A 26,303-nucleotide genomic window follows, 5' to 3' on the forward strand; every position below is an offset into this window, starting at 1 on the left:
CTAAACATATAACCTGGGGGATATTCCCTCTCTTATCCTGCTGGCCAAAAAAACCCCAAGCATAATTTATATGGATTGTCAGTATAAGGGATTCTTAAAGAATTTACAGCCTGATTGCCAAATGATAAGGTGCTAAAAGCTGGAGGAATCATAAAACCTTTTTCCACTCTGAATTTTGTTTTCTGGCAAACGACGAGGAGATAATACTAATTGCAACAATTTCAGTCTGTTCTTCTCACACTTCACACTCAGGAGAGCTCAGCAGAGTGAGGTTATCTATTAAAAGTTTATGTCTGTTCCATTAACTTGTGTGAATTTAAAAATGCATTGCATTGTAATATGAGCAAAAGCTTCTTCTCTAACAGAAAATAACTATATCCTGAGGGAAACTTGGTAAATGAAGGTTAAGCAGCAAGAAAGTATGGAAATTATCATTAGTAATGATTTGTTCTTTTCTTTTCTTGAATTAACCAGATGGGCTGTTGCCTACCTGTTGAATTAACCAGATAGATTGTTGCTATCTTTTTTCTTGATTTTCAATTTAGTTTGTATTGAAAGAAAGCAGTTTGAGAAGGCTGTGGTTATTTCAGGTTACTATTGACAGAAGTTTAATATTCTCCTTATGAATCCAAATGGGAAGGCTTGTGCATCTTGAGACCATCAGACCAATTATGATCTGACAACCAGAGCACACAAATTTTCTATTTTGCACAGTTTTAAAAAGCACCATAAAAATGCTGTGTGCTTGGATTCTATCAGATCATTTCATTCTAGATGAGGAAAGCAACAGTTTTGTCTTGAAAACTTAGCAATAATGGGCAAATTTCAACAGCAATTTGGGCCTTTAAAACTCTTATTTTATTAGAGATCATTAGAATTTAGTATCTGAGTAATGAGGCTTCCCACCCTCTGCTTTTTAATAACTATATCTGATTTAACACCTCTAAACATTTTTCTGACATCTGAATAGCTCTGTTTTACCTCATACTCATAAAACTTTGTATGATAGGTAACCAACGGCCAATACAATTGTGATTGAGTTCTGTACTTACAAATCGCATAAAACTAAGAAATGGTGGAGTTATGCAATGGGCTTCATTTCTCAAAGAGAACTGACAAAAAGTCATGTGTCTTTAAAATCAAGGCCAAAAATTTTAAAGGAAACAAACTAAATTTGCACATGCTTGTTTTTAAAAAATCCTAAAACCTTTTGGATTGCTATGAAATCAAACAAATATATTGGCATTCTCAACCACAAGAGGGCATCCATGCTTGCATCCCTGAAGATCATATATAAACAGATATATCTATCTACCTATCCATCCATCTATCTATAGACATAGATATGGATATAGATACAGATATATTTCTTTCTGTTAGGTTCCAGCTGTGGTATAGAACACATTTGCTCTGGGAGGTTTCCTCTTTCAGAGTCCCACAGCATTTCTCAGTGTTGGTAAGGGATAGCGCATGAAGTCTAATTTTGCTGTCTGTAAAGCTCTCATAGAATCCAACTTTCTTACTCCCACAAAAGTTGTGTTAAACCTCCCATGGTTTTCACTGAGGCCTGATCCAACTCATCTTGAATTCAGAGGGGAACAAACTGAGCTCAGAGAAGAGGAACACGCAGCTTCCCAAGGATAAGTGTGCAAGGTCAAGTCTAGATTTTCTGAAGTCATTTATCGCCCCAGAGAGAGGATTTGGGATCACTAAAACCTGCTCAGCATCAATCTGAAGTCATGACTGTCAAGAGGCCTTACTGTTCCCATAATCTGTTCCACAGGCACTTCACTGTTGTGATGAGGGGAGGGTGCTGTTTGTTTTGGTTTTGAACAGGAATACATTTTCCTCTATGATGCACATAAAACTCTCATTAGAGCCTGAAACAACCATTAAAAGGAACTTTGAAAGCAAATCTGGCCTAGTGGTAGTAAATTATATGCTTAGCTGAAAAAGATTTCACAAAGACTGGAGTGTATATGGTAATATTGGAAGTAAACCTCATCTCACACAAAAATAATGTATAACTTCAGCACCAGAACATATAGGTTAGCACCAAAAGGTATCAATTGCTACCCATCATCTTAGATGTTTAAATGAGGCAAAAAATCACAAGCAGATATTATAAAGGGCTGCACTCAGTAATTAATGATATCAATTACTTCATTTTTACTCTTGTGCCTCTCACAGTATTTTGACCAAAAATATTTTTAGCCTTATTTTAGTGTGTGTATACTTTCATAATTTTATATTTAGAACAGAACAAAAGTCTGAGCTAATTTCTTTGTCTTTAAAGGCACACCACTTTGCTTAGAAGAAATTAGTACAAAGCTTCAAGGCTAGCAGAACAGCAGCTGAGGGTAGTTTGTGTCAGCATAACCTTGAACTCATCAAGACTTTTCATCAGCATGTATCAGAGCAGATATACTGCCAAAGACATCTGAAGTCTTCTGCACATTTCAGTACTTTTGTTCTAGAAGCGCTTGGTGTCAGGTAATCAATCAGGCAGCACTGACACTGGTAATCAAAGTAGCACTTTACTGGCATTGTCATTACCCAACCCAAGAGAAAAAAAGATGTTAGAAATTGGGGTGATTCAAATAGGTACTACAGAAAGGCCTTCAGTAAACTACTTACTAAATAAAGTGGAAGGGCAAATTTCTTGTAGTAACCAAGTATTTGATGAGCTGTAATCCTCTCTGTTCAATGAAAAATATTCAGCTAATGCTTGAGTGCTTGTGGCTGGTTTTATCAGGAGCTGCTTGTATGAAATAGCTTATACCCAGATCATTTTTTGCTGCTGTCAATTACAGTGTGATTACAATAATTAATCCCTAGCACCATTATGGGATGTTGTGAAACAAACTGCATACCTGTTTGTTAAAAGTAAAGTTTTCTATATCCACAGAAAACAAAATATTCCACAAAATCAAGATATTTGTAGCAACTTAAAAAGTAACAGATACGATAACATATATACCCGTTATAATAATTTCAGCTGAATTACAGAATTATAAATTAAATTACAATGTCTAGTCCTGTTTGGAAAGTGTACCATACAACATACAAGTTGCAAGTTCCAAAGTGCATAGTCATTTATTGTTAGACCTACTGTTGTAGGCTCCATGGCTTAACCTGAACTTTTGCTTATGCTCTGCTTCCTATCTTGTATTAAAAAAAAAAAAACAATAAAGATATTGAAAAAGGCTAGATGTACTGTTTTAACTGTGCTGTCTGTACCTCTAGAGAAGTTTCCTTATGCAGAACAAAAATGTATTATTTGTCCCATGCATCTTTGTCAAAAACTGGGCTGGCTGAGTGCTAGTGACCCACCTAGTATTGTCTCACTGAATTCTTTCAGTGTGTACATAGATGACGCAAAGAGGTTGTGTTTCACTCCCAAAACAGGACTGGATTTTACTCAGCCAAAGTGTTTGACTGATTGAGCACTGTCCAAGTCCAAGCCCCTTTGAAACCAAAAGGAAAACCATTTATATTGTAACTGTTAGAATAAAAGTTAGTAGAATATTACAAGTGTTGTTCTTTTAAAACATGGACACATTTTAAGACAATATACTTGTCTAGTTATTGTCCTGTCAGATACAGAAGTGTCACTAACCAGAAATGTCTGAAGAGCCACAGATCAGTTGCTGACGTTTTCTGAGGGATCAGATTATGGACAGATGGAGAGGGGCTGTTACGTTTCATGTGCTGTAGAGCCCATTCCCCACACACAGCTATCTTGCTGGAGAAAAAGAATAACTAACGTGAAGAATTCAAACTCTGATCTTTCTTTTTACATCACCAATGTGATACTTCATATTCTAGTGACAGACTGTCTCAAACACCCTCAAAAGGACTGAATTGATGACTTAAAGACACATACATATGTAGCGCTAGTGAAATTACCCTCTGTTGTTCTGCTTGCTCTATTCAGGATTGCTTTTCAAAGTTCATAAATTTCAGAGGTCTAAATGTAGCACCGCAAGCAGACTAAACATGTATACTTAAAGTGGAGTACACTCTGCCCTGTAATATAAAGCCAAAACTCAAGGCTATTTCAATGACATAGTAGTTGCAGCAGACATTCGATTTCCTCCTTTTTATAATCTGTTTTTCAAGAAAACTGCTTGTATAATATTCTAGCTTAAAGTGTAGGTCCTCTTTATAAATGTTCTAGTAAGCACCCATAAGGCGTTCAGGTTTTGGCTGGAAAGGTATGAATAAACAGATTTGGGTTTTTATTAATTCATACAGATATTTTCAGGAAATAGTGCAATATATTTTAAAGGACACTGCCAATTGCTTTAGAAATTTGAAATTTTTGTCACAAATCTCTATGAAGTTTTAAAGTTGCCTGATGTCTTTTATTTGGAAATCCTCTTCTCTACTTTTATGTCTGATCTCTCCTTGAAAGTTTCACCTGGCTGTTTCAGTCAAGGGGATAGCACATATACTGGCAAACTTATAGTGTAAAAGACAGTAGGGATGTCTTGTATTGATATATGTTGCTTTGTAGCAATGTATTTCTTTATCTTCCTGTGTGAGAATAAATACACTGCTGCACAGCACCATTACACCATTATGACTATTCAGAAACACAGGAAGGTAGACTTAGGCTGTGTTATTATACCAGTATATTTAAAGTGATGTAGCTTTCTATCTAGTTAAGACTTTAGACATGTGAGTTAACAGCCACTGCATCTTGTCCAGTGTGGTTCCTCATTCTCTCTAATTTTCCTGTCTGCACACAGGCATTGTTGATGATAGCAGCAGCTGTGTGCTGAACTCTTGGAACGCCATAAATGAACTGATGTTGTGCATGAGGTAGGTAAGATCCTGCAGTTTCTCTTGCACATATGTTTTCCTCTGCTCAGAGTCCCATTGACATTGCAGGTGAAAGCACATGTGTAAATGGGAGGAACCACCGGGATCGTGAGGACAATTTGTTGCTTTCTATGTCACATTCCATTTTTAAAGCACAGTATTAAACAATGACCCTTCTCTTTCTGGAGCTATTATTTTTAAAAGGAAGTCATATTCTATCTTTTAATGTGCTTTTAATAGACCTTAACCTTCAGAAAGCTACACTTGCTAAGTTGAAAATTAGTTTGCTCTCCTTTAACAAAATGTTAATCTAAGAGGGTTAATGTGAGTCTTTTAAATCCCAAAGTGTTAAAACCAAATTATACTATACTTTGAAAGCTAATTATACAAAAGCATACAAAAAGAAAACATCAGAGTATTATTACAATATCTCTCTATATATAATATGTGCAAAATTCAATATACAAGCTTCTTGTTACTCATCCATGTTCTTTTTTTTTTTTAAAAATAATGTAAACCTTAACTTATTTAAACCAGTATAAGTAGTTTGATGTTACTCCTGGGAAACAAAGGTTGTTGGTACAAGAACCTCCATAGCTTGGTGGACAAGCCGAACATGGGACTCCTACTTTATATGGTGCTTCTCCAATCCAATTCCCCCTGAAAATATAAAAGCAAAAAGAATGCTTAGTAATTTCAGTGAAGAAGAAAAAAAAATCATTAACCATACTCGTTCTGAGTGATTAAAGTTAATGTCTTCAGTGATATCCTATAAATGCCCTGTTACTGAAAACATACATTAATATATTTCTGTAGGTTACTGACAAATATTAATCTACTGATTCCCAAAAACCAGCGGGAGAATGACCATGTCAACCCAGGCCAGTGGTCCATTCCATATCCTTTAGTCTCTGTGGTGAAGTCCCAGTCTTCTTGCTTTTGCTACAACCATGTGATTTTTGACTCTCCAAGCCTGGGACAGAGTATTTTTTACAGGAGGGCTATATTTATGAGAAATTAGCAACATAAGCATTGGTGCAAGGTGAACACTTTTTTGTCTGGCCATTATATTAAAAGCTTGTTTTTGGAATGTGAAAAAACAAACTGAGCGAAATCTTATTGTTAGGTTGCACTACCTGTGGTTAGAGAAAAGGGAAGATGAAAACTATTCCCACCAGTAATGTATTAAAAAGAACTGTATTTGGGCATTTGTAGGGGTCTCATAGGTGTTAACGGGAGGAGGAGAAGTGCTCCCATCTGGTGAGCAGAGCTGGGTAATAGAGCCTGGGGGGAAAGGGGTACAAGTCTGGAGAGTAATCATGTGAAAAGAGGTAACTCTGAAAGATCTAGGAACATCTGAAAAACGCATCCAGACTTTTAGGTGCTTTTATAAACCCCAGGCTTTTTGAGATTCATGTAACACTTGTGATGTAGGCAGAAAGTAAGTTAAAATTAGATTTTTATTTAAATGTTATGTCTCACTGAGCAAAGAACTTTCCTCTAGTTCGCATGTGATGTGGTATAGCAGTGAGTAATGCAATTATTTATGAAACATTTTCTCATCCCCCACCTCCCAGCCAATAACATTGGATCAAAAGTCCTGGTCTGGGTTGTGCCTTGGAAGAAAGTAGGAATCTCTCAAATAATTTCCTCATTCCTACTTCTCTTCCAAATGGGTACAGCAGACTGAGTGCTCAGGAAATATATTTAGTTTGATAACAGATATGGAAATCCAGAAAGAGTTTGCTGAAAGCTGACTCCTCCTTCATTTTCTATGCAACACGTGGCTGATTTGTGTGAGTCCGTTAGATAACCAGCTGCAGGGCCTTTCTAAACTTTGTAATTATCTTCCTTAACTTTTTTTTTCCTGATTTCAGAAGCATAGATATTTTTCAGCATTACAGCATGGCATCAGTGAAAATTATTGGAGTTCTAAATCCTAAATCTTTGCCAAATTCCAAACTTCATAACTCAAGTTGGGGCTGCAATATTCACTCCCTTCTCCTTCAGAGACATATTCTAGGAAGTTTGTAACTTTTAATATTTTTAAATATTTTTTTCAAATGGAGATATATGAAACATAATATTTGGGTTTCTCTTATAAACTTTATTTCCACTTTGTTCATGTTGTGGAGCTAAAAGTCAGATACAATTTTTGCTGCTTGTTTTTTGCTCCCTCACATTCATTTCTTACCACCCTTTTCTAGTAGATATTAAAGACAAAAGGACAGAGAAATCTCCTTGATTTCCAGAAGTGTTTTTTCCCAAGTCAGTTTTCTTACTAAATCCTATCTTTTTTTAAGTTGCAAAATCTTTAAAAATTCTTTTACTCATGTAACAACTAGAATGATGACATATTCTTGCATATTCTTCACCACAAATGGACTTGTGCCACTGAGAGTTTATGGAAAACATGCTCAATTAATTATACTTAGATTCCTATACAGAAGTATGGCTTTTCCTAACATTATACAGTCAGAGAAACCAGCCATTTACACTGTCCGTGCTGCTTTTGAAGCACTGGTCCAAACCAGACCTCAAATCGAAGCTCTTCCAGAGCCACATTTTATTGATTCATTCTGCACCCAGATGTAACTTGGGATGATGTCTAGGAAATGCTGGGAGAAATTCATTTCTTCATTTCAACCTAACACAGATCTCTGCACAGCTACTTGGTATAGGGCCACCTATGGGTGTCTATGACCTATACTTTGAAGGACCCTAATATGGAAGGGAAGATGAGATTTGTAGACACTGAGCTTAGGTACATGATAGACTTTGTAGGAAACCTATGATATGGATGCCCTTATGCAGCATGGCCACAAGCAAAGGTATCTTGTGGGCAACAGCATGTGTTCACAGTAAATCAAGGGCCTGATCTACAGTAGGATTGCTTACCTGAGGAAGTCTAGCTCACCATGAGTATATAAAACAGAGTGAAGAAATAAGGAATTGAAAGTAAAGTGGAGTCAGCACAAAGGAGGAAGACAAAAAGAATTATAATAATAATATCAACAATAACAGAAAACAAGTGTTTGGGTTTGTTCCATACACATCAAGTTATTTCCTTTTCTTCCTTGTATACCAAAAAAAGTCATGCATTTTCTGTATGTTCAGATGTAAAGTTAGAATGAAGGAGCAGCCCACAGAAAAAGCACAAATAGAGGTCAAGCTGCAGAAAAAGGAGGATGAAAACATGCATGAAGTATAAAAATAAACAATATTAAAAGAAAGCAACTCACTTTGGGGCATAGTTGCATACCAAGTAAACTGCTCGTCGCCAAACAGATCCCCAGACGTTCATATTGTGGCATGTGTGGATTGCGCAGCCTATACGATTGGAAGTGGCCCAAACCATCTGAATAAATATTTGTTATTGGTGAAGTCCAAATTGAAAAGAAATATATATATATACATTTATGTGAGAGAGAGCTATAAATACATCACAGAAAAGTCCAGCTTTGGACGGTAGATTTTGAATAGAAGAATGGAATTTATATAACCTGTGTGTAATGGGTGCACATGGGTCCGTAACATCGCATGGGGCACCTGGGGTTGCAATCCTGAGGATAAGGGAAAGCATAATCCTTCACCTCATCGTACCACGGCTTTACCAGCTGGAGAATAGATTGATACCTGGGTTTGTTTAAAAGACAGAAAGAAAAAACATGTAATTTTAGATTTAGGTATTTTGGAACTTTCTGCTGCTCATCCCTCTGATGCAAGTCACCTAAACAGACATTTCTCCATGCATCACTAGGGGCACAGTATTAAGCAATAATACTCTTAAGCCAAATGAACATAGATGGATATCAATCATTGCTAGAATACTGGATGACACTTGCATCAGTCTAAGATCTGGATCTCAAAGGCTGTTCGAAGGCTGACAAAATAACTGTTTTGTAAGGTATCTGCCTACCTTCCAGTTCTTACAGACAGGTTCTGGCCTAAGAATCTCAGTAAGTAGGAAGGTCCATGGTCCCAAATGCATGTAGCAGCCCAGGCCTCTGCAGATTTGGCGAGAGTTTCATCCCAAACCTGACAAAAGAAAATATCCTTAGCAATAGAACAGAAAAAACAAATAGTGATCACAGTGCAAGAACACAAGAAGCAAGTATCTTAAGTCACAAATAAACTATCATAACACATCAGATCTGTAACCTAGGCAGAGAGCTCTTGAATTCAGGAAACTGTGGGGCAGCATGTACAGGATCTAGCAGGATTTGCCCTAACGCTGGGCAGAATTCCCACCCACATCATCAGAGGAAGCCAAGTATTCAGATCTCTCCCTTTTTTCTGGAAAAGCCCTTCCCTGAACAGGCATTCTCCTACTATTTTCCCTTCTGTGTTGATGAGATCCATGTGTGGAGAGGAGTGAAACATTGGCTGGGACTCAGATGGAAGTTAAAGTAAAGTAGAGGCACACAGGGAAGAATAATTCAGCACAGGTATTACATACCCCGCAAAACCCCAACACATTTCAAATAGGATCTCAGGAGTATCTATAGCCAGAGAGAGTGTGTGTGGCAGCTTTTCATATTTGAGGCCACAAGGTGAAGAAAAGGGATTCCACAAAGGCAAAGACTATGGATAGTTTCCAGGTGTGGTACGAGTTTCATCATTTTATTCTGCATGGGAGCTGACATTGCTCCCTGCCCGGAATAACAAGATAACAGTTCTGTAAGAAGAGACAATTTGACTTCTTAAGTTGTCCTCTAACAGTAGGAACATGACAAGTGAACTTAAACAGTCTCCTTTATATGCTTTTCCTGCTCACTTACATGCTTGATTTGTAACTCCACTGTTTTCTCCACAGCAAATAGGCTTGCCTCAGCAATAATGGAGATATCAGCAATAGAACCTACTGCACCACTGGAGCTCCAGATGAAGAATATCTCACTGTTATGTTACAAGTACACACAAATTCTAGTATATTTTAGTGTTTGAGTGATACCCAAGTAGGCTCTAGATCCTGGAATTAGATGTGCATTTTGAATACCCTGAGTGGACTGTTTCAGTGAAGGACAGTTTTAGTGAATGTAGGTAGAAAGGCAGGAACAGAATGTGGTAAAATTGCCTACCCAGCTCATCGCTGCTTTCTAAACACAGACCCAAACTCATAAATCTTGAGTGGCTATGAAATAAAGAGTATGCTCCCTGAGGTACAAAATAAGAGGCAAAGTCAGAAATAAACTTATCAAAGGATAAGGTGCTCCACATCACAAATATTTTCAGTTCTATGAGCTAATAATGATTTCTAACACTGAATTCATAGTTTTAATTTTGCAAACCTGCAGAGTGAAAAGACTGACCACAAATCATGGACTAGGACAGTAATTCATGCCCTGACTCTGTCTGGTAGTTTGTGAAATTTCTCTAAGTGAAAAGGACAAAAATTGAGAAAATTGTATGAAATTGCTGTATCATTGAACCAAGCCTTTGACAATATGGAGTGGGTGAGGTACTTCCTAGATTAAAGCTGAAAAAGTGCGAGAGAGATCAATATGAACCCTTAATGCAAATGATCTTCCATTCAAGTGGAACTACATCAGGGAAAGTAAGATGGATGGTGCTTGAAGCACAGCAGATTTACTTTACACCTGTTTGTAAAAGACTCCAGAACAAAGTCAAAGCAAATTGCCAGTAAAAGGACAAAACAGAGAATTGTTAGGAAGAAGCATGCTAAGAAGGAATGGTCTTCAAGCCAGGGAATACTTTGACTTCAGCTCTGAAAAATGAAGGGAGTTTCTCGGAGGAGTTAGAGATAAGTCTATAACTTGGGAAGAGAAGGCTAAGCTGGAGCACTAGGGTACAAGAGAGGGGACCTGGGGCTGCTATGGCACCATCCAAAACCCAGGAAAAGCTCCAGGGCCCAAGAAGAAGAAAACTGTTTACAGACATTTGTTCTGCTTTGTATCTCTGACGTTAAGCCAATTAGCTGCATGTGGCCAGCGTACAAATAACCCTTTATAATCTCTGTGCTACATCAGTGGTCCCAAAAAGAGGGCTTAAAGAGGGGGCAACAATAGGTACAAGCATAAAAGTGTGCCTGGGAAGTGTGCCTGAGAGGCCAGGGGCACAGTCAGTGTTTGGAGCCTGCCCAGGCCCAGGGGAATGGGGGTGCACATGGATCCAGCGTGTGGGTCCAAACACAGCTGCCTGGTGTACATCCATAAGGGGCAGCTCCGCCAGGACTGTGACACCCCATAAACACCCTCCTTTGCTGGGATTAATCATGCTTCTGGCACGAGTGCTCCCTGCCAGGAGGCTGAACATGAGGTTTGCGTGCTTGCTCCCAAGCGACCTGGCTGCAGTCCCACAATAATCTAAATGTGTACTGTATTTGCACAAATAGCACCGAGCTCCTGATTTCCATCTAGCATATTTTCACGTACTAAATTGCCTTGCAAAATAGTATGTTAGGTGTCTGAAAGAAATGTGAAGACTGGATCAGGTTTTTACTGTTAATGCTCTCTCTAAACTAGGCACAGCCCCTGCCTCGGACAGTGAGGGCATTGCCAGTCCACTTTCATTTCTCCTCAGCTTCATTTTCTGGTTCTCAGGAATCATCTGCAGCATTTGCTTGGTAAAGTTTCAGGGAGTTGTTTGAAACTCAGTTAAAAAGTTGTGGGTTTGGCAGGTAAGCATTACTGTGATACACAGTGTGCTCTGCTTTCCATTGTCTATTCATTCTTGACCACTCTTTGGACATATGAAATTTTTGGCAAACGTAAAAAAAGAGAGAAAGAGAAAGAAAATAACTACTGAATAAGGAATAAGGGGGAGGGGACCATATGCAGCATCTTTTAATTTCCTCCATTCCTTCATTAGCAGGCTGGTGAAAAGCCTTTGTATAGAGTCCACTCCTGCTATGTAAATCATTTGTATTTCATGAGAGAAGATGAAGTGCTTCACCTTCCTTATTTTATTTTATTTTCCTACAAGAAAAGGTGGTCTCAGTCCCTCTAGGACTAGCTCTAGATCACCCCCACAAGAAAAGACAAATAATTAATATAAGCTGAAGCAGAAAAATTATTACCTCATAATGACCTAAAATCTTCTAAACTGTAAGAGACTGTACCATTAGTTGACCCCTTTCAAAAGAAGCCTGATCCTGAGTCCACACTTGTATTAATTTGTATCCCAGTTCAGTCCCCTGTTTTGGGCATGTAAGAGAACTGAGCAAAGACATTTAAATTTTTGAGCCCATGAGGCTTCATTGTTGTACATAGGTAAATAGCATATAAAGAAATAGAAAAATATCCTAAAAAGAGAAACTGAAGTAACTTGAAAGCCAAAGAGACAGTTTCTGTATGAGGAGAAATTAAAAATCTCAAGGTAATTAGCAAAGAGTTTAAAAAAACAGTGTGATGATAAACAAAACTATAAACTCTGAAATGATGGCCAATCCAGTGTTTCTATTAAACATGTTAGAGAAAGCTGCTTGACATGAACACAAAACTGCAAAAGGGAAAAACGAGAAAGATTTGCATACTCAGTGGGTCAAGATCTGAGGAGGTGACTCATCCTCAAATGCTAATCATGCAAACTCCCAGTGCCAAACTATGCTCATTCTCTCCCTAGGGATAGCAAATCTTCATTTGCTAGGTCGTTAGTAGTTGGGGAAGCAGTCACCTTCCTTCCACCCAGGATAAAGATCCCCCCCCAAACTCTCCAGATCACTGATTTGGTCCAGCATGTAAACCCTCCGCACTACTCAACTGGGCCTAACTGAGCTGCGATAGAGTTAAAGCGTCTCACCACACTTCCACTGGCAACTTAAAGTGAACATCCTTTGGCCAATTTATTTTTCTTTCCTCAGCCAAAGACTGTTTTCCTAGAAAGCTGTTCGACTGTGCTCTCTGCACTGCTCCCTGCAAAACTACACTGCAAAACTACACTTCACTTGAAAATTGTCAAGCAGACTGAATACAGGGAACAGGCCAGTGCTTCTACACGGGATTAATAAAGTCAGCGGGAATTTTGTCAGTGAGGCTAGAATTTCACCTAAGACGTTTTTTATGTTTGTTTCACTCTGTAAACAAATAGTAAAATAAATTTTTTCATTCCTATAATGTCTAACACGCAATGGAGTGTAAAACAAAATCTCTTTAATGTTGAAAAAAATTCCTTGAAGCCCAAAAAGCGAGCTTCCTTCCCCAAGGGAAGCCTTTTAATGTTGTGAGTCACAGTTCCCTTGTACCCTCCCTTTCTATGGCTGTTTCTATAGCTGTCTCCCAGTTGTTCTTAGATAATTTATATGTAGAAGGGATGGAGTTGCCCTTTTGTTATTTGTTGGAACAACTTTGTTGGAACAGGAGATCCAGGTCACAACTATCCTCTTAGGTATTAAAATGATGATGAAGCTGAATAAACATTATGATGATGAAAAAGAAGAGAAGCAACTACAATATTACAAAGATCTGTCCCCAGCATTTGTTGTAAAATAATTGGCTGTTCCCTTCCTACATGGATAGCTATGCTTTAATTTGAGGAATGATGTACGTAACCATTTTCAACTATAATTTGAACTTAGAAACACGTTTCTTCTGCTCATTCTTATTACAGTCAAAACTGTACTCCTAATATCAATTGTTTAAAGGGAGTAGCTTTCCCTTAACACCCTGCTCAACACATGTCTTAGGGGGCAAACCCTGTTGCAGAACAGGAGGCAAAGCTGAAGGCAACCTCACTACTTTATCTGTAAGTAGAAAACATTGAACAAGTTTACCAAAACAAATTTAATGGAGAGCTTTTAATCCAAATCACCTGTTCTTACCGCAAACTTTCTAAAGGATTGCTGTATTATTGCAAACATATTGTTACTCTGGATACATTTACCCTGTGGTACTTTTACTTGAAAAGTAAAAAGTTTCATATTCCTAGTTTTAAATGCACTACTGCAACATCTATTAGCACAGCCTGAACATGCAAACTTTGCCGAGAACATCTGTGAATGATGGTCATATGAAGTCATGGTTAAATTACACTGACTAAAACAGAGCAGGGATTCAAAGCAGTGTTATCAGGGTTTGGAGCCCATCATTGGTGCTAATGAAACATCAGGCCCCGGGATCTTGACGGTATCAAGGAACTGTCATTTGGGATCTGTACCTTTATTAAAGCGGGGGCATATATTCACTATAGGCCTTCAGTATGACTAGATGAAATAGTTCCTGTCAGACTCTCCTTAAGGATCATGGAGCACCTCTCAGTTTCACTGCACAACAGGTTGGAGTCCTTTTAGTCTGGCTTCATAATATTTGTACTGTGTAATTACATAAAGGTTAGGAAACTAAATATTTTTCTTGTGTAGGGTCTGATTCAGGACCTCTGGATATCAGTGAAGCTCATGACATGATTGTGTTTTTTCCTTAAATTAACCTGTTTCAGTAAGATGATCTGTGTGTGGAACCTCACATAGACCCTTGATGGACGCTTTTCTTAAAAACAGACAATCCCTACCCTTGCAAGTGTAAAACTTTTATATTCCTGAATTGTTTTTATGTATGCCAGAATATGTTAATGACTTGTTTCCCATTTCTGCAAGAGGATATCTCCTCACTATTTGAAAAATAAGCAGAATTTCAACATTTCATAATTTTAAAATGGAAAAAAAAATCTGGCTGCTCTATAAAGATCAAAATGGGCATCCATTCTTATTACATCTATTCAACACACTGTCAAAGAAAAAAAGAAAGACAATTCATAATTTTCACTTTCTATGTTGCTGATACCTATCCTCAGATTTATGATCTGATTGATAAATTCTGGAAAACATGATGTGATTTTTTTTTTTTCTGCCACAGAAAGCAATTACTGGCTTCTTCCAAAGTCATCAGTAAGATCTGTCAACACTTTACTGCATTTACTTTCCTTAAGAGTGATGTTACATTGTCTTTTTCTGATGACTCATTACTTCAAAAGTAAAAATAAGGTACATGCAGATAAAATGTTTATTTCAGCTTTCTTACAGGTAGACAAAAAGTAATGTTTCAAGCAGTAGCATACCTCCCAAGTAAAACAGGTACTTAAACCAGTAATATCTTTAGAGCTGAAAAGGTAAATTGAAAACTAATGTTTTAGTTCCCCCCACTAGAGATGCCACACCTGAGAAAGAATGACTAATACTGTCACCTGGAATTACACCCCTTTGTAAGTTGTTCTTAAAGTTCAGAATTTGGAAGAAGAGGAAGTTAAGATCCATTATTCCTGGCAAATATGGAGAGTGAGAAACAAATATCAACCTACCCTTTGGTAGTCTGGTTCATCATTATGCAATGTGTGGAGAAAGGAGAAGTATTATTCAGATGGGGATCACCATTTAGCCAAGGATGACTTTCCATGAGAAAGCTGAAACATTTTTTTATTTCATTTTTTTCCTGATTTCCTGATTTTCAGAGACAAAAATTAATCTGTTTTCAGATTAATCAGATGATACCTTCCCTGAAGTTCAGAATGTAGATTTCCCGTGACAAAAGAAAATATCTGACTTAGTACTGTTATATCTTTATGCACACCTTGTTGCCTGAGAGAGAAACATCATTACTGAAGCAAATGGCAATGAACTCTCCTCTTCTCTGCAAGTACTCTGAAATGGTTATTAATAGCAAAAGGTAGCAAGAATTTGTGATCTAAATACAAAGGGAGCAGAATACACAGTGATACACTGTATTAATGCTTTTCTCATTCTGTGTGGATATCTGTGTGTAAACTGGATGTTTTTAGAAGCATTTAACTTTACAGCCCTCATTGTCGCAAAGAAAATATGAAAAAAATGTAAGAAGTAGGAGCGCTCCTTCTCTGAGATTGCCAGTAGACAGATTGCTAGATAGAAGATATGGGCTAACTGGGGAATCCATAAAGATATGTTTTTAACCTGGTGCCCTAGGGAGTCTGCTAATGATCATTTTAAAGCATTCAAGAAATACAGAACCATCTTCTCTTGCCATCATAATCCCTAAACTTTCCTGGCTGAGTTTTATTGCCAGTAGCAAGGAAGCTCCCCTCACTTGCACAAGAGTACAAGAGAACCTCAGCAGGGCATTGCTCTGAATATTAAATACCAGCAGCAGCCCTCAGTACTTTACTGTTTGGTTTTGTTCTTTTTTTTTTTTAATATGACATATCAGCTAGTATAATATTCTGCATATTTCTCAGTGTACTTCAAGTACTTTAAGCAAAACATACACATCCCAGTCACTCACTACCCTGCTACAAATTCCCTGCGTGTCCATTGGGCGAGGGCTGCTGCTCGTAACGCCACGGCAGCCGCAGTGAGACTATCCCATCAGCTGGCTGCCACCGACTGTACAGCGGGAATGGCAAGCACCAGGTACAGGTTTGAGCACAAATCCAGAGTGAAAATGTGAAGTATGCTGTTTTACTCACTCTCCTCAACAGCTTCTTTACACAACTGTAGTTATGTGATAAGATTGCAAATTAAATGTTGGGATATGTAATTTTAATACAGCTGCATGGCCACACTGTCACATTTTGCAGTAATAGAAAGTGGCAATTCGTTTGCCAGTTTTGGCATCTTATTTGTCATTAATATATGTTTACTGGGGACTCATATTAGCATCTTGATTGTTGTCTGGCACAAACAAATCCACAGTGGCTCCTACGCACCTCAGAAAGGTGGCCAGTAGGACCTTCTTTTAGCAGTGATCAGTCAAAAAATTAACCTTTCTACTTCAGACTTCTGATTTTATTCTCCATTAGCACTGAGCTTCTGCTTGTTTGCCCAGCTGAAGATTAGAAGTTCTTACTTCCAGAATGGCAGCAAGTGGGAAAGAAGAAAACCTCAATTCAAGCAATTTCTTCCTGTGAGAAAAATGTTGGGAAGCTGAGGGATGAAATCCGACATCTCCAGCCCATCTGTGCAGCTGCACTCCACAGCTGCTAGTGCAAGTCCCAGAGCAGATTAGCAGATGTAGGCTGCTACCCTCTAACATGCAGGTCTTGTCCTCATGGGTCATTCAGCCATCCAGCCTTGCACCGGCCGTACTGCTTGCACGTGCAGTGGCCATTTCTCAGAAATCCCACAGCAGTGTGCAGGGCACACAAGAGTCCCTCTTGCACAACTTCTCCCCTTCTCTTTTTTATAGTCAAACCTGTAGCATTTTCAGGTTCAGAGACTTTCTGTAGGACCCCCCACCATGTCCGCTACCCCAAATCTGGCACAAAGCTTAATAAAACAACCCACCAGCCCTTCTGCCTGCATGCTTTTTCAGCAGAGTGACTGAAAGAGCCTCGTCTCTTTGCCTTCACTTTTTTCAGTACATACTGTGTGATGAAAACATATGAGCTCATTGGAATTTATAGACAGATTTGGCAAACTTTATATATTTATTTGGGCTCTGAGATCATTTGGACTCTAGGCTGTCTCTCTCTCTCTAAGAATATGAATACTTTTTGCTCTCAACTGCCACCTGTTAGAAATTTTACTGTGCATACTGTAATTGCTGCTTACCACATCCGCGAGTCCTTTCCCAAATGCATTAGGTACTAATTAAAAAGTTTACACAGAAAATTGCCAAAGTCTACCCCCTAGACAAAAAAAATCTTGATGGGAATCACAGTTCTGTACTTCATTCTTTTGCAAATAAATAGAGGGTTAATACATCAAGCTGCTTGTCCAATACTCCACTGCAACTCAAAGTAAAATTGTGTAATGTTTTATAGTCAATTTACTCTCACATAACCAAACCTCCAAACATCTGATTCACACTTCTGAAGGGCTCAGTATTAGAAGGTTTGTCTTATAGTAATCAGGGCATCACCAGACAGATGTCCAAGAAACCTCATTGCCAGAAATTCTTTTCTTATGAAAATTCAAGCCTATATTTTATACAGAAGTTTATATTCCTGGGTGTCTATTTGGTCCAAATTCAAGGTGCTATCATTTGAAGATTGACCACTGCTAACAGTCAATTTGTTTCTTCTAAAGGTTGTCCGCATTTCTTTTCATGTTTGGCACCAGGCTTTTAAACAATAAGAAACAAAGAAAATTGGTAGGCTGTCAGATTTAATAACAATAAGCTTCCCTGATATGTTATTATTTGTTTAGCTTTTGGAAAAGTTAAATATCAGAGCTACATATCTTAAAATATTCAATGCTTTGCTAACCTACTGCAAGGCATATTTTAGTTGGCAAGAGCTTATCTCAGAAGTGGTAACAAAAAGGACCAAACTTTGTCTAGCTCCATGTCACCCTGACAATTGGTCATAAGTCTGATGAGGAAGGTGCCTGACCTCTATAATTTTAAATACAATCAGAGCAAATTGCCTTTTCTCAAAACCACAAAATGTGAATGAAAAATATATTTCTTTGTGGTGTTTTGTTTCTCTTCTATATGAAAAAAATCCACATTTTTTACTTTTTTTGTTACTAACCACTGAAGTGTTTCATTAAAACAAAAAATGTGCTTAATTTCTTTAAAAGTTTTCAAAGAAAATACTTATTATTTTCTAAGTAGCTCTAACTGAAATATATGGCAGCATGACACAAAAGAAATACATAGCAGCTTCTTCTTTCTGCAGGATGAAGAATAAGAACAATAGTTCTTTATTCTCAGAAGAAAGCTCAGTTTAAGATTCTTTCTCGTGATACAGATTAACAGATATCACTGCACAGATAGAGATGCAAAACCAGTTCATTCTCAGTTGAGTTAAAATAGACCTCAAAAACCCATTTCAGGGCACGTGCAGATGCATTCATACGTTGAGGTGCCTGTGCTGGAGACAGTATTCTGCGTACAAAAAGCAAACAAGTGGTTATCCTGGGGTTTCCATCTTTTGCTGTCTTTAGGATACACGTTTCCACAGACCTGGATAGACTATTCTTCTTTTCAGATTTTCTTTTCAGGTACAGAAAGAGGATAAAAATGTTGAGAGGTTTAAGGTTACTATCATCTCCATTCATGTATGAAACAAAGTACTGTGTATTTTGGATCAAGATTCTTGTGAAAAATGCCCTGTCTCTGTTTTTAGCCAAGAAGTTCAAGAGGTGCTACATTTAATAATAAAGGAATGTCTAATTCTGAGAGCTCTGGGCAGGCTGCTTTTCTATCTGAGACTTTACTAGGTTGTTTTTTGTTTGCTTAAACTCCTAGAAGGCTTTCTGCTAATACTAAATTTAAATAATGTAAATATTCTCTTCTAAAACACCATCAGGATGGACGTTTTAAAATTCTTATGCATAAAACATTGGAAAGGAGCTCTAATACCAAGGCAAGTTTAACACAGTAATTTTTTATCACAATATTTATCAACAATAGCATTTATGGGGAAGTTCTTCAGAGTTTTCAAGGAGCGCTTTCCAGGAAAAGTCCTTTCTGTTCAACTCTTAAACAGGTCTTCACTCTGAACATAACTGATGGCTTTTGTACTTCTTATAGCTAGCATCCACTTTGATTTAAGCCTAGATGAACACCAGTTTAGTTACTGAGATTGAACAAGGGTTCCTAGCCTTTTGTAGATGAAACTCTGCTAGAAAATGGGCAGCATCCAATGGGTGGTACAGTGCCGCATTATTGACAGTGGTGTAATAGGAAATAGATAAGTAGATAAACTCACCTGTGAGGCAAAAGAGATCTAGGTAACTCTATTGTGCCAAAATTAGCAGAAAGTAAGCTCCATCTACTCTTGCTCTCTTTCAGTTTACTGTCAGTTGCCATGTTTTGCCTCCACTGCAGAGAAAGTCGGAGTATGCTGTATAATGACTGCTTCCTTTCAAAGCTGTTATGCAGACACCCCTAACTGTAACCATGTAAATCATATCAGTTCTTTCTGGTTTCTTCTAATTTTCTGAGAGGAATGATATTCCAGAATTCATTAGCCCATGATCTTCAGACACTCCTGGTGCTGCGTTATGGCACCACGCAGAAGGGACATACTCAGTTGGCTAAACAGAAACTCAGGTGGTATGAGTAAGAAACTGGAACCTGTGAACACATTTCACCATTACACCCTTTCTCATTTGTTCTCACCTCACTTTTGAATTCCTAGCGTAGAACAAGCTAAAAGCCATGGCAAACTGGGATAGGTGGACTACACTGGGGAAGCTCCAAGCTCGTTGATATCTCTCCTCCCAGAAGAATGGAGTGGACTATACTTAGATTTACTTTGTGCTCTGGCATGATGAAAAGCAGATTAAGATCTTTGTACACTGACTCAGTGTCTGATTACTTATTTCAACCTTCACCATGTATATAGGATTTAAGAGAACAGGGCTATTCAGTGGAAAAAGTAGGCTGCCAGTAACTTCTAGAGTAAATTCTCCATTGCATTATGGCACTTGTGTCTTTAAACATGCATAGTTAAAATGATGGGCCTAATCTGCTTTGACACTTAAGGGTGCTGTTCACTGATTTAACAAAGGAGCTGTAAACAGAGTGCAACTGTAATTTGCTCCAATATGCAGAAGTATTGTTAAGACACGCACATGGAAATCAAGGAAACATTATATGCATGCATGCATCTTAATTAATGCCAAGAGAACTGTCAATAAATATGTAAAAGGTAGTGTTTTAAATTAAAAAGGAGAGAAATTCTATTGGGCAGTTAAAAAGTGCATATAAAGATTAATTATCTGAGTTTTAGAGGGAAATATTTAGGTTAGACATTTGGAAATCATTTCTATTCCTAAGGTAAAATATTTGCCAAGAGATGTGACTGAGACAGCATCACTGTATGTGTTCAGGAGTAGACAAGATGAAAACCATATGTATTTAATGCAGAAGGAAGTCCTGCAAAAGGGCAGGGATAAACTATATGAATTAAGAGATCCTATCCAACTCATTAGACATAAATCTTGAAGGAACTAGCCCTGAAATTCTTACTCACAGACATGGATGATTTCAGTGGGACCATGTAGATGAGCCAGGGCAAACAACTCAAGAACAAAATGTCCTCTAAGATTTAGAATGGTTTGCAAGAAACCACACTGACAACAGCAAAAAATAGGTAAACAAGTTGAGAAGCTTATTTATCAGAAATGCTTTGGAATTGGAGAGAAAACCAAATTAACTCACTTTTTCCATGTCCATATGAAAGGCTTTAGATATTAAATAGGTCTTTGGAAAACCTGAAGTAGGGTTTTGTTTTTTTTTTTTTTTTCATTTTGTCTTACCCATCACCTATTGCACATTCACAAAGCATTTTTAAGATCACCCTAACAGCAAGAAAATTTTATCAAGACTTTCAAATTTAAGAGTGAAATAATAATGCAGTTATTTACATTTGTGATGATTAAGTAAGTAAGTGGGCTATTTTCTTGCTTCTCTGACCTGACTTTGTAAGTTGTCTGCAGATCTTCATGGACAGGAATCAAAGTCTCCAAATTCATCACCTCAGCAAAGAGTGTCACTGGGCCATACAGAGTGCACAGATTTCCCCCATGACTCACATGGACTCCCTCACACAACTACAGGAATTTATTTTGGAACACAATTACTTTTATTTTAGAACAATGGTTCATTTCCTTTGTCCATTTTATCACAGTCTTTCATGTGGATTTCCTCGAAGATTAACAGGCTCAGATTCTCCATTCACTTCCAGCTGCTTTGCCACCAGCTCATGAGAAACTATCTTCATGCTATGTTGCCAGGAAATAACTCCTGGGTATCCAAACTAAATCATTTCAGGCTAGTCTGAGAATCTTTTACTATCTTGAGTCCTACAAAGTGACATGTTCACCAAGGGGCAGATTCTCCCAAATATAAAAGTGCATTCATGCAATCACTGAACAAAAAGGAATTGAAATTATTTAAGAAGATCTTCTATACATAAGCAGGTTCAAGTTATCTAAAGCATTTTTCTGCTCTTAAAAAAAGTTTTCAGACAGTATTCCACAAACATTCAGCTTCATATTTTTGAGTGTGCAATCCTGCTCCATCTATCCTACTTCAGACATGCTACTGCCAGTCTACTAATGACTGTGTTGATCAGTACTGGGGTCAGGACTCATCCATGCAGAACCCCACCCTGCAAGCCAGCAGTGAACTACTCTCACACCTTGTCTTTCAGTAAGGCTCTTTAACAAGTTATTCAGATCACCTCAGAGTACTCTTAACTAGAACAGATTTTCCCACTTTGCCTATGGCAATGCCATGGAAGACAGTATTCAACGCCCATTAAGGCCCAGCTATATCAGGTTTACTTGCTTCTGCTTGGTGCATGTGAAACTGTAAAGAGCGTGCCTCTATGTAAGCACCAGGTTTTGCATACACATGGTGACATGGGTTACAACAAAGACAATATGGACTTTTTAAAAACCCTTACTTGAGTGGGGATGATTGTAGAGAAGGTAAAAACAACATTTGATTCTCATAGGAACAGGTATTTCATTAATGAATGTTTTGGGAGCCTAAAGATAGTACCAATGCATACTAAATGACATGTTTTATGAGATTCAGATTTCAGCTGACAACATATCTTTATTGGCCTACCAAGTAGCTGAGATGTTCCAGAAAGGCAACACAGGCTTCTGTACCAAAGAACTGGCATTCAGAGAAAGGGATTTGCTTCTTCACTGAATTGCCTGTATTTCCAGATTTACATACCTTTCACACTAGAGAGCTGCAGGTAATTCTAAACCTCGCTTCTTCTGAATCATGAATTTTATGGAACTTTTCTGCTTTCTCCAGAAAAAGTATGCAAAGCCAAGTGGATGATTTTCACCCTTTGTCAGGTCAAAAGGATGGCGTCATCTTTCTTTCTGCAGGTATCGCATCAGCTTTTAGAGCACAAGCAAAGATTGCTGAATGACAGTCTTAGGATGAAGAAGAATGAAGGATATCATAAGAAGACCCATATTAAAAGAAGAGGTCATTACTTCTACATTATAGGCCTGAAAGTTCTTGTTTCTTTTCTCTTTCACTTTCCTTCACATATGCACTGACTCTAGATTTGTACCTGCAGAAAAACTTCCAGCTGAAGGCATCAGCAATACCAGAATGCGAACCAAAAGGAGGACTACTTTAAAGTCTGACTCATAGGGTGCTAATATCCCAAGAGAAAGATATGAGAGATATATTGATATTCTCAAGATGTGAGAAGCAGACTGCATCAGGGGAAGGAGCAGAATGTATCAAGGGGAAAAGCACAAAAAAGGTTGGGTGTGGAGAACTGGAATCACAAGAACTAACCCGTACTGTTAAACCCTAAGTTCTTATCAGTGGAAGAGAAAAAGCAAATGGAACTGTACAGAAATGAGAATGTGATACAGTCATTCATGAGAAGAACAGAGTTCCTAACAGAATTAGGAAAACAGAACAAAACACAATTTAATATGACTGTGGACAGAGAAAAGATGAGAAAACATCTTTTTCTTGTGCTTCCAAACTGCTTAGTCCTTCTCTACTTCAACACACTTACAAGATGTTTCCACAATCTTCTGCATCTGTGAGTAATTCCAGCTCTCTGACATGTGACATCCTTTTTAGTCATTGTTAGGGGAAATGGGAAAGGCCACTTTCATCACCACCACTGCACTTTTCCATAGTGTTCAGGACAGGAACGCACACTCTGTAACATTCTTTCAGCACAGTATACATTGTCTGCTGGTAATGACAATGTGTTTGCTATCTTATTTATGAAAATGAATATTGAGTGAAACATCTTTTATATATAAGAGCAGCAATCTTATGTCCCCAGAACAGATGCTGTGCCATACACTGAAATTATACAGAGACCAAAGAATGGACTAAGCAAGATCAAATGGGCATTACTGATACAGGGGTCCCCTGTCTTGGTAAGGCTTACACCACCATGTCATCTTCAAGACCTTCCTACCAAAGCCTTTCTGTAGCCACAGAGATAAAAAGTTGATGATGATAAATCTGTTGAAGTTGATAAATAGATGATGCTGTGGCTACAAACCAGACAGCAGAGCAAACTATGTGTGATGTTGCTCACTGGGCTTTTTTTGCTCTGTGAAGTTACATGGGACACACACAGACTGACTAAATTCTGAAAGAGAATTGGAGGCAAAGGGGTTGGCCACCACTTGGGGATCCAAGTTCAAGTTGCACTCTGGATCATTACCTACGTAGCTTGAGGTGCTGCTCTGAATTCTGCAGTATGAAGTCACAAAGTACTTTCAGACTGGGAAACCAAACGTAAAAGAAAGCCTTAGACTTTGCCCTCGAGACTACTGATGGGGCTGATGCTGACAGGAACACAGGTACATCCTATGGCTGGTTGGTACTGCTAAAAGCAATAGTAAGAAGGGCAAGGAAAAGAATAGCAGGGCAAGGAAAAGAATAGCATATCAGCTGTAAAGAGCACGGCTTCAGTCTTGATTTTGTATCAAACCTTGCACAGTACCATTGCAGAGCAAAACTACAGCAGAATACCCAACCAATATAGGTAAAATCTTGGCAGTTTATGCATATGAGTGCATTACAATAGATTTAATCAAGGAAGATTGCTTTCTCTTTTGAAGGTTTGTTTTTTACAGAACAGGCTAAGAACACTGCACTTACGAAACTCTCGGGAATATGACATGGTGCTGGCTTCACTTAAGCAAACTGCAGGAGCATATTTCTAAAACACACAAGCCAAGGAAGGGCATGGTAGGCTGCCATTCCCTCAGACGTTACAACAAAGTTTATTTATGCAGAATCAAAGGAAACGTCAGTGGAGAGCACAGCAATGAAAACGATGACTGAGCTTGACTTCTGACCTCTCTGTTTTTTCTATCTCTGACCTTTCCACTTAACCAAACTTCAAACTCAGCCTATGGTATGGCAACAGGCCTTCAACCTGCAACATTTTGAGTGCACTCAGCATTTTGAGGTGATGCTGGGATGTGCTAAGCAGATTATATGATCAAGTCCAGATTTAGGTAACATCTGTGATAGAAAGATGTCCAAATTGTTAGTCATTAGCTGCTAAAAAGGAGGAGTTGTTATTACTATTATCCCCTTTTTATGTCAAGCTGATGGTGTCCTGTTTCTCAGCCCGTTAACCATCTGTTGTCTTATGAGAAACTCCGTGACTTTAAGCAGATACTATGCTGCTGACACAACTTGTCTGTGCTTTCAAAACAGTATGAATACCTTACTTAGAAGGTAAAAAAATTTTTGCTTGGCCAACCTATGTTTAATATTAGAGGTCAACAGTATGCATGCATTCAAAGTTGGAGCATAAAACAGCAAACACGCTGCTTTAGCTAGTAGTGCCAAGTATGAAATCGCAGTGAATGAATAACTTTTATCATACCTGCAGGAACAGATAATTCACATAATGAGTATTTGCCAATAAGGGGAAAAGGTGCTTGCCACAAACATAACATTTTGAGCACACTGAAATTCTACATACTGGAGAAACGTTTAAAAGCAGCACTGTATTTGATGGAAAAATAAAAGTATTAGGTGCACACAGACAATATGCAGTAAGTAAAACACATGAGCATGAGAGAAACAGTGCATCAGATGAATTACTTTGCAAACACAATTTTACCATATTGTCTCCGAAAGTACTATGTGTGAAAGAAATGAGAAAGGTTAATTGGCTATCTTTTTGCATACCTCAGGGCAATGACTTTCAGTGTACTCCACAAAAGCAATGGGGCTACTAATGATTAGCACTTTAAACACATGCAATCTCATGTTGTGATCACATACTATTCTTCAGGCCAACAAGCAGTTAACTCACAACTTCATTTACTTGCATCCCAGAAGCTTCATTGGGACTACTCATGGAAATGAAAATTCAACAGGGCAAGTAAGAGGTTCAGAGTTCAGTATGTAGCTTTTGCTTGCTTAAGTTAACGCAACTCAAAAAATGTAAGAACATTTTAGTAAACAATAACAGTTAAAAATAATTTGTCTACTTAACTAAACCCTCACCTCATTTGTTTACAAAAATGAAACAACTGACTTACTTACAGTTTGTTTTACTCTGAAATAAACAAAGTTTACTTACCATGTATTCCATGTTGGAAGCAGGTGGGAAGACTTTGCCTCTGACTTGATTATGATAATCAAGAATGGCAATCATGTCATTCTGTGAAATGTAGCGCTTCCGCCTGGCTTTGGGAATTTTTGCAGAGTCCAGATGAGCTGCCAAGGCCGTCTCAATGTCAGTGAAATTATTGTTTGACAGGAGTAGGTCAGTGGAGTTGGGTAACACTAATGCACTTGTTTCACAGAGAATGGAAAACAAGAAAGCACAACTGATTGCAGCGATTACTGTCATTTTGGGGTCAAAGGAGAAAGACAGGCCACAGAGGTACTCTGCTTTAAGTCAGGGCAGTAGAAAACAGATCTGTAGAAGAGAAGATGTCAAAGATGTGATTCTGTACATCTGGGTAGAAAGACAAAGTGAATTGGCAGGCTGTGATCAGAAAAATGATTCTGTCTGTCAGCTCAATCATAAAAACAATCCAGTCAGAACACGTGTTACTGAGCAATTTTGAATAACCGTATTATCATTAAGAGATAATATGTTCTTACTACAAACACACC

General features: G+C 38.1%; 1 protein-coding gene across 1 annotated transcript; it reads right to left on the reverse strand.

Annotated features, from left to right (window-relative positions):
* Positions 1 to 5,351: 5,351 nt before the first annotated feature.
* PI15 (peptidase inhibitor 15) lies at positions 5,352 to 26,034 on the reverse strand (the record flags this gene model as incomplete). Its single annotated transcript, XM_082337880.1, has 5 exons — positions 5,352 to 5,487; positions 8,070 to 8,185; positions 8,331 to 8,463; positions 8,747 to 8,865; positions 25,762 to 26,034. The coding sequence occupies 5 exons, from the start codon at positions 26,032 to 26,034 to the stop codon at positions 5,352 to 5,354; spliced, it is 777 nt and encodes a 258-aa protein (XP_082194006.1).
* Between the last annotated feature and the right edge of the window lie 269 nt (positions 26,035 to 26,303).

This window comes from Platalea leucorodia, assembly GCF_965183815.1.
Source record: "Platalea leucorodia genome assembly, chromosome: 1".
Classification (NCBI taxonomy): domain Eukaryota; kingdom Metazoa; phylum Chordata; class Aves; order Pelecaniformes; family Threskiornithidae; genus Platalea; species Platalea leucorodia.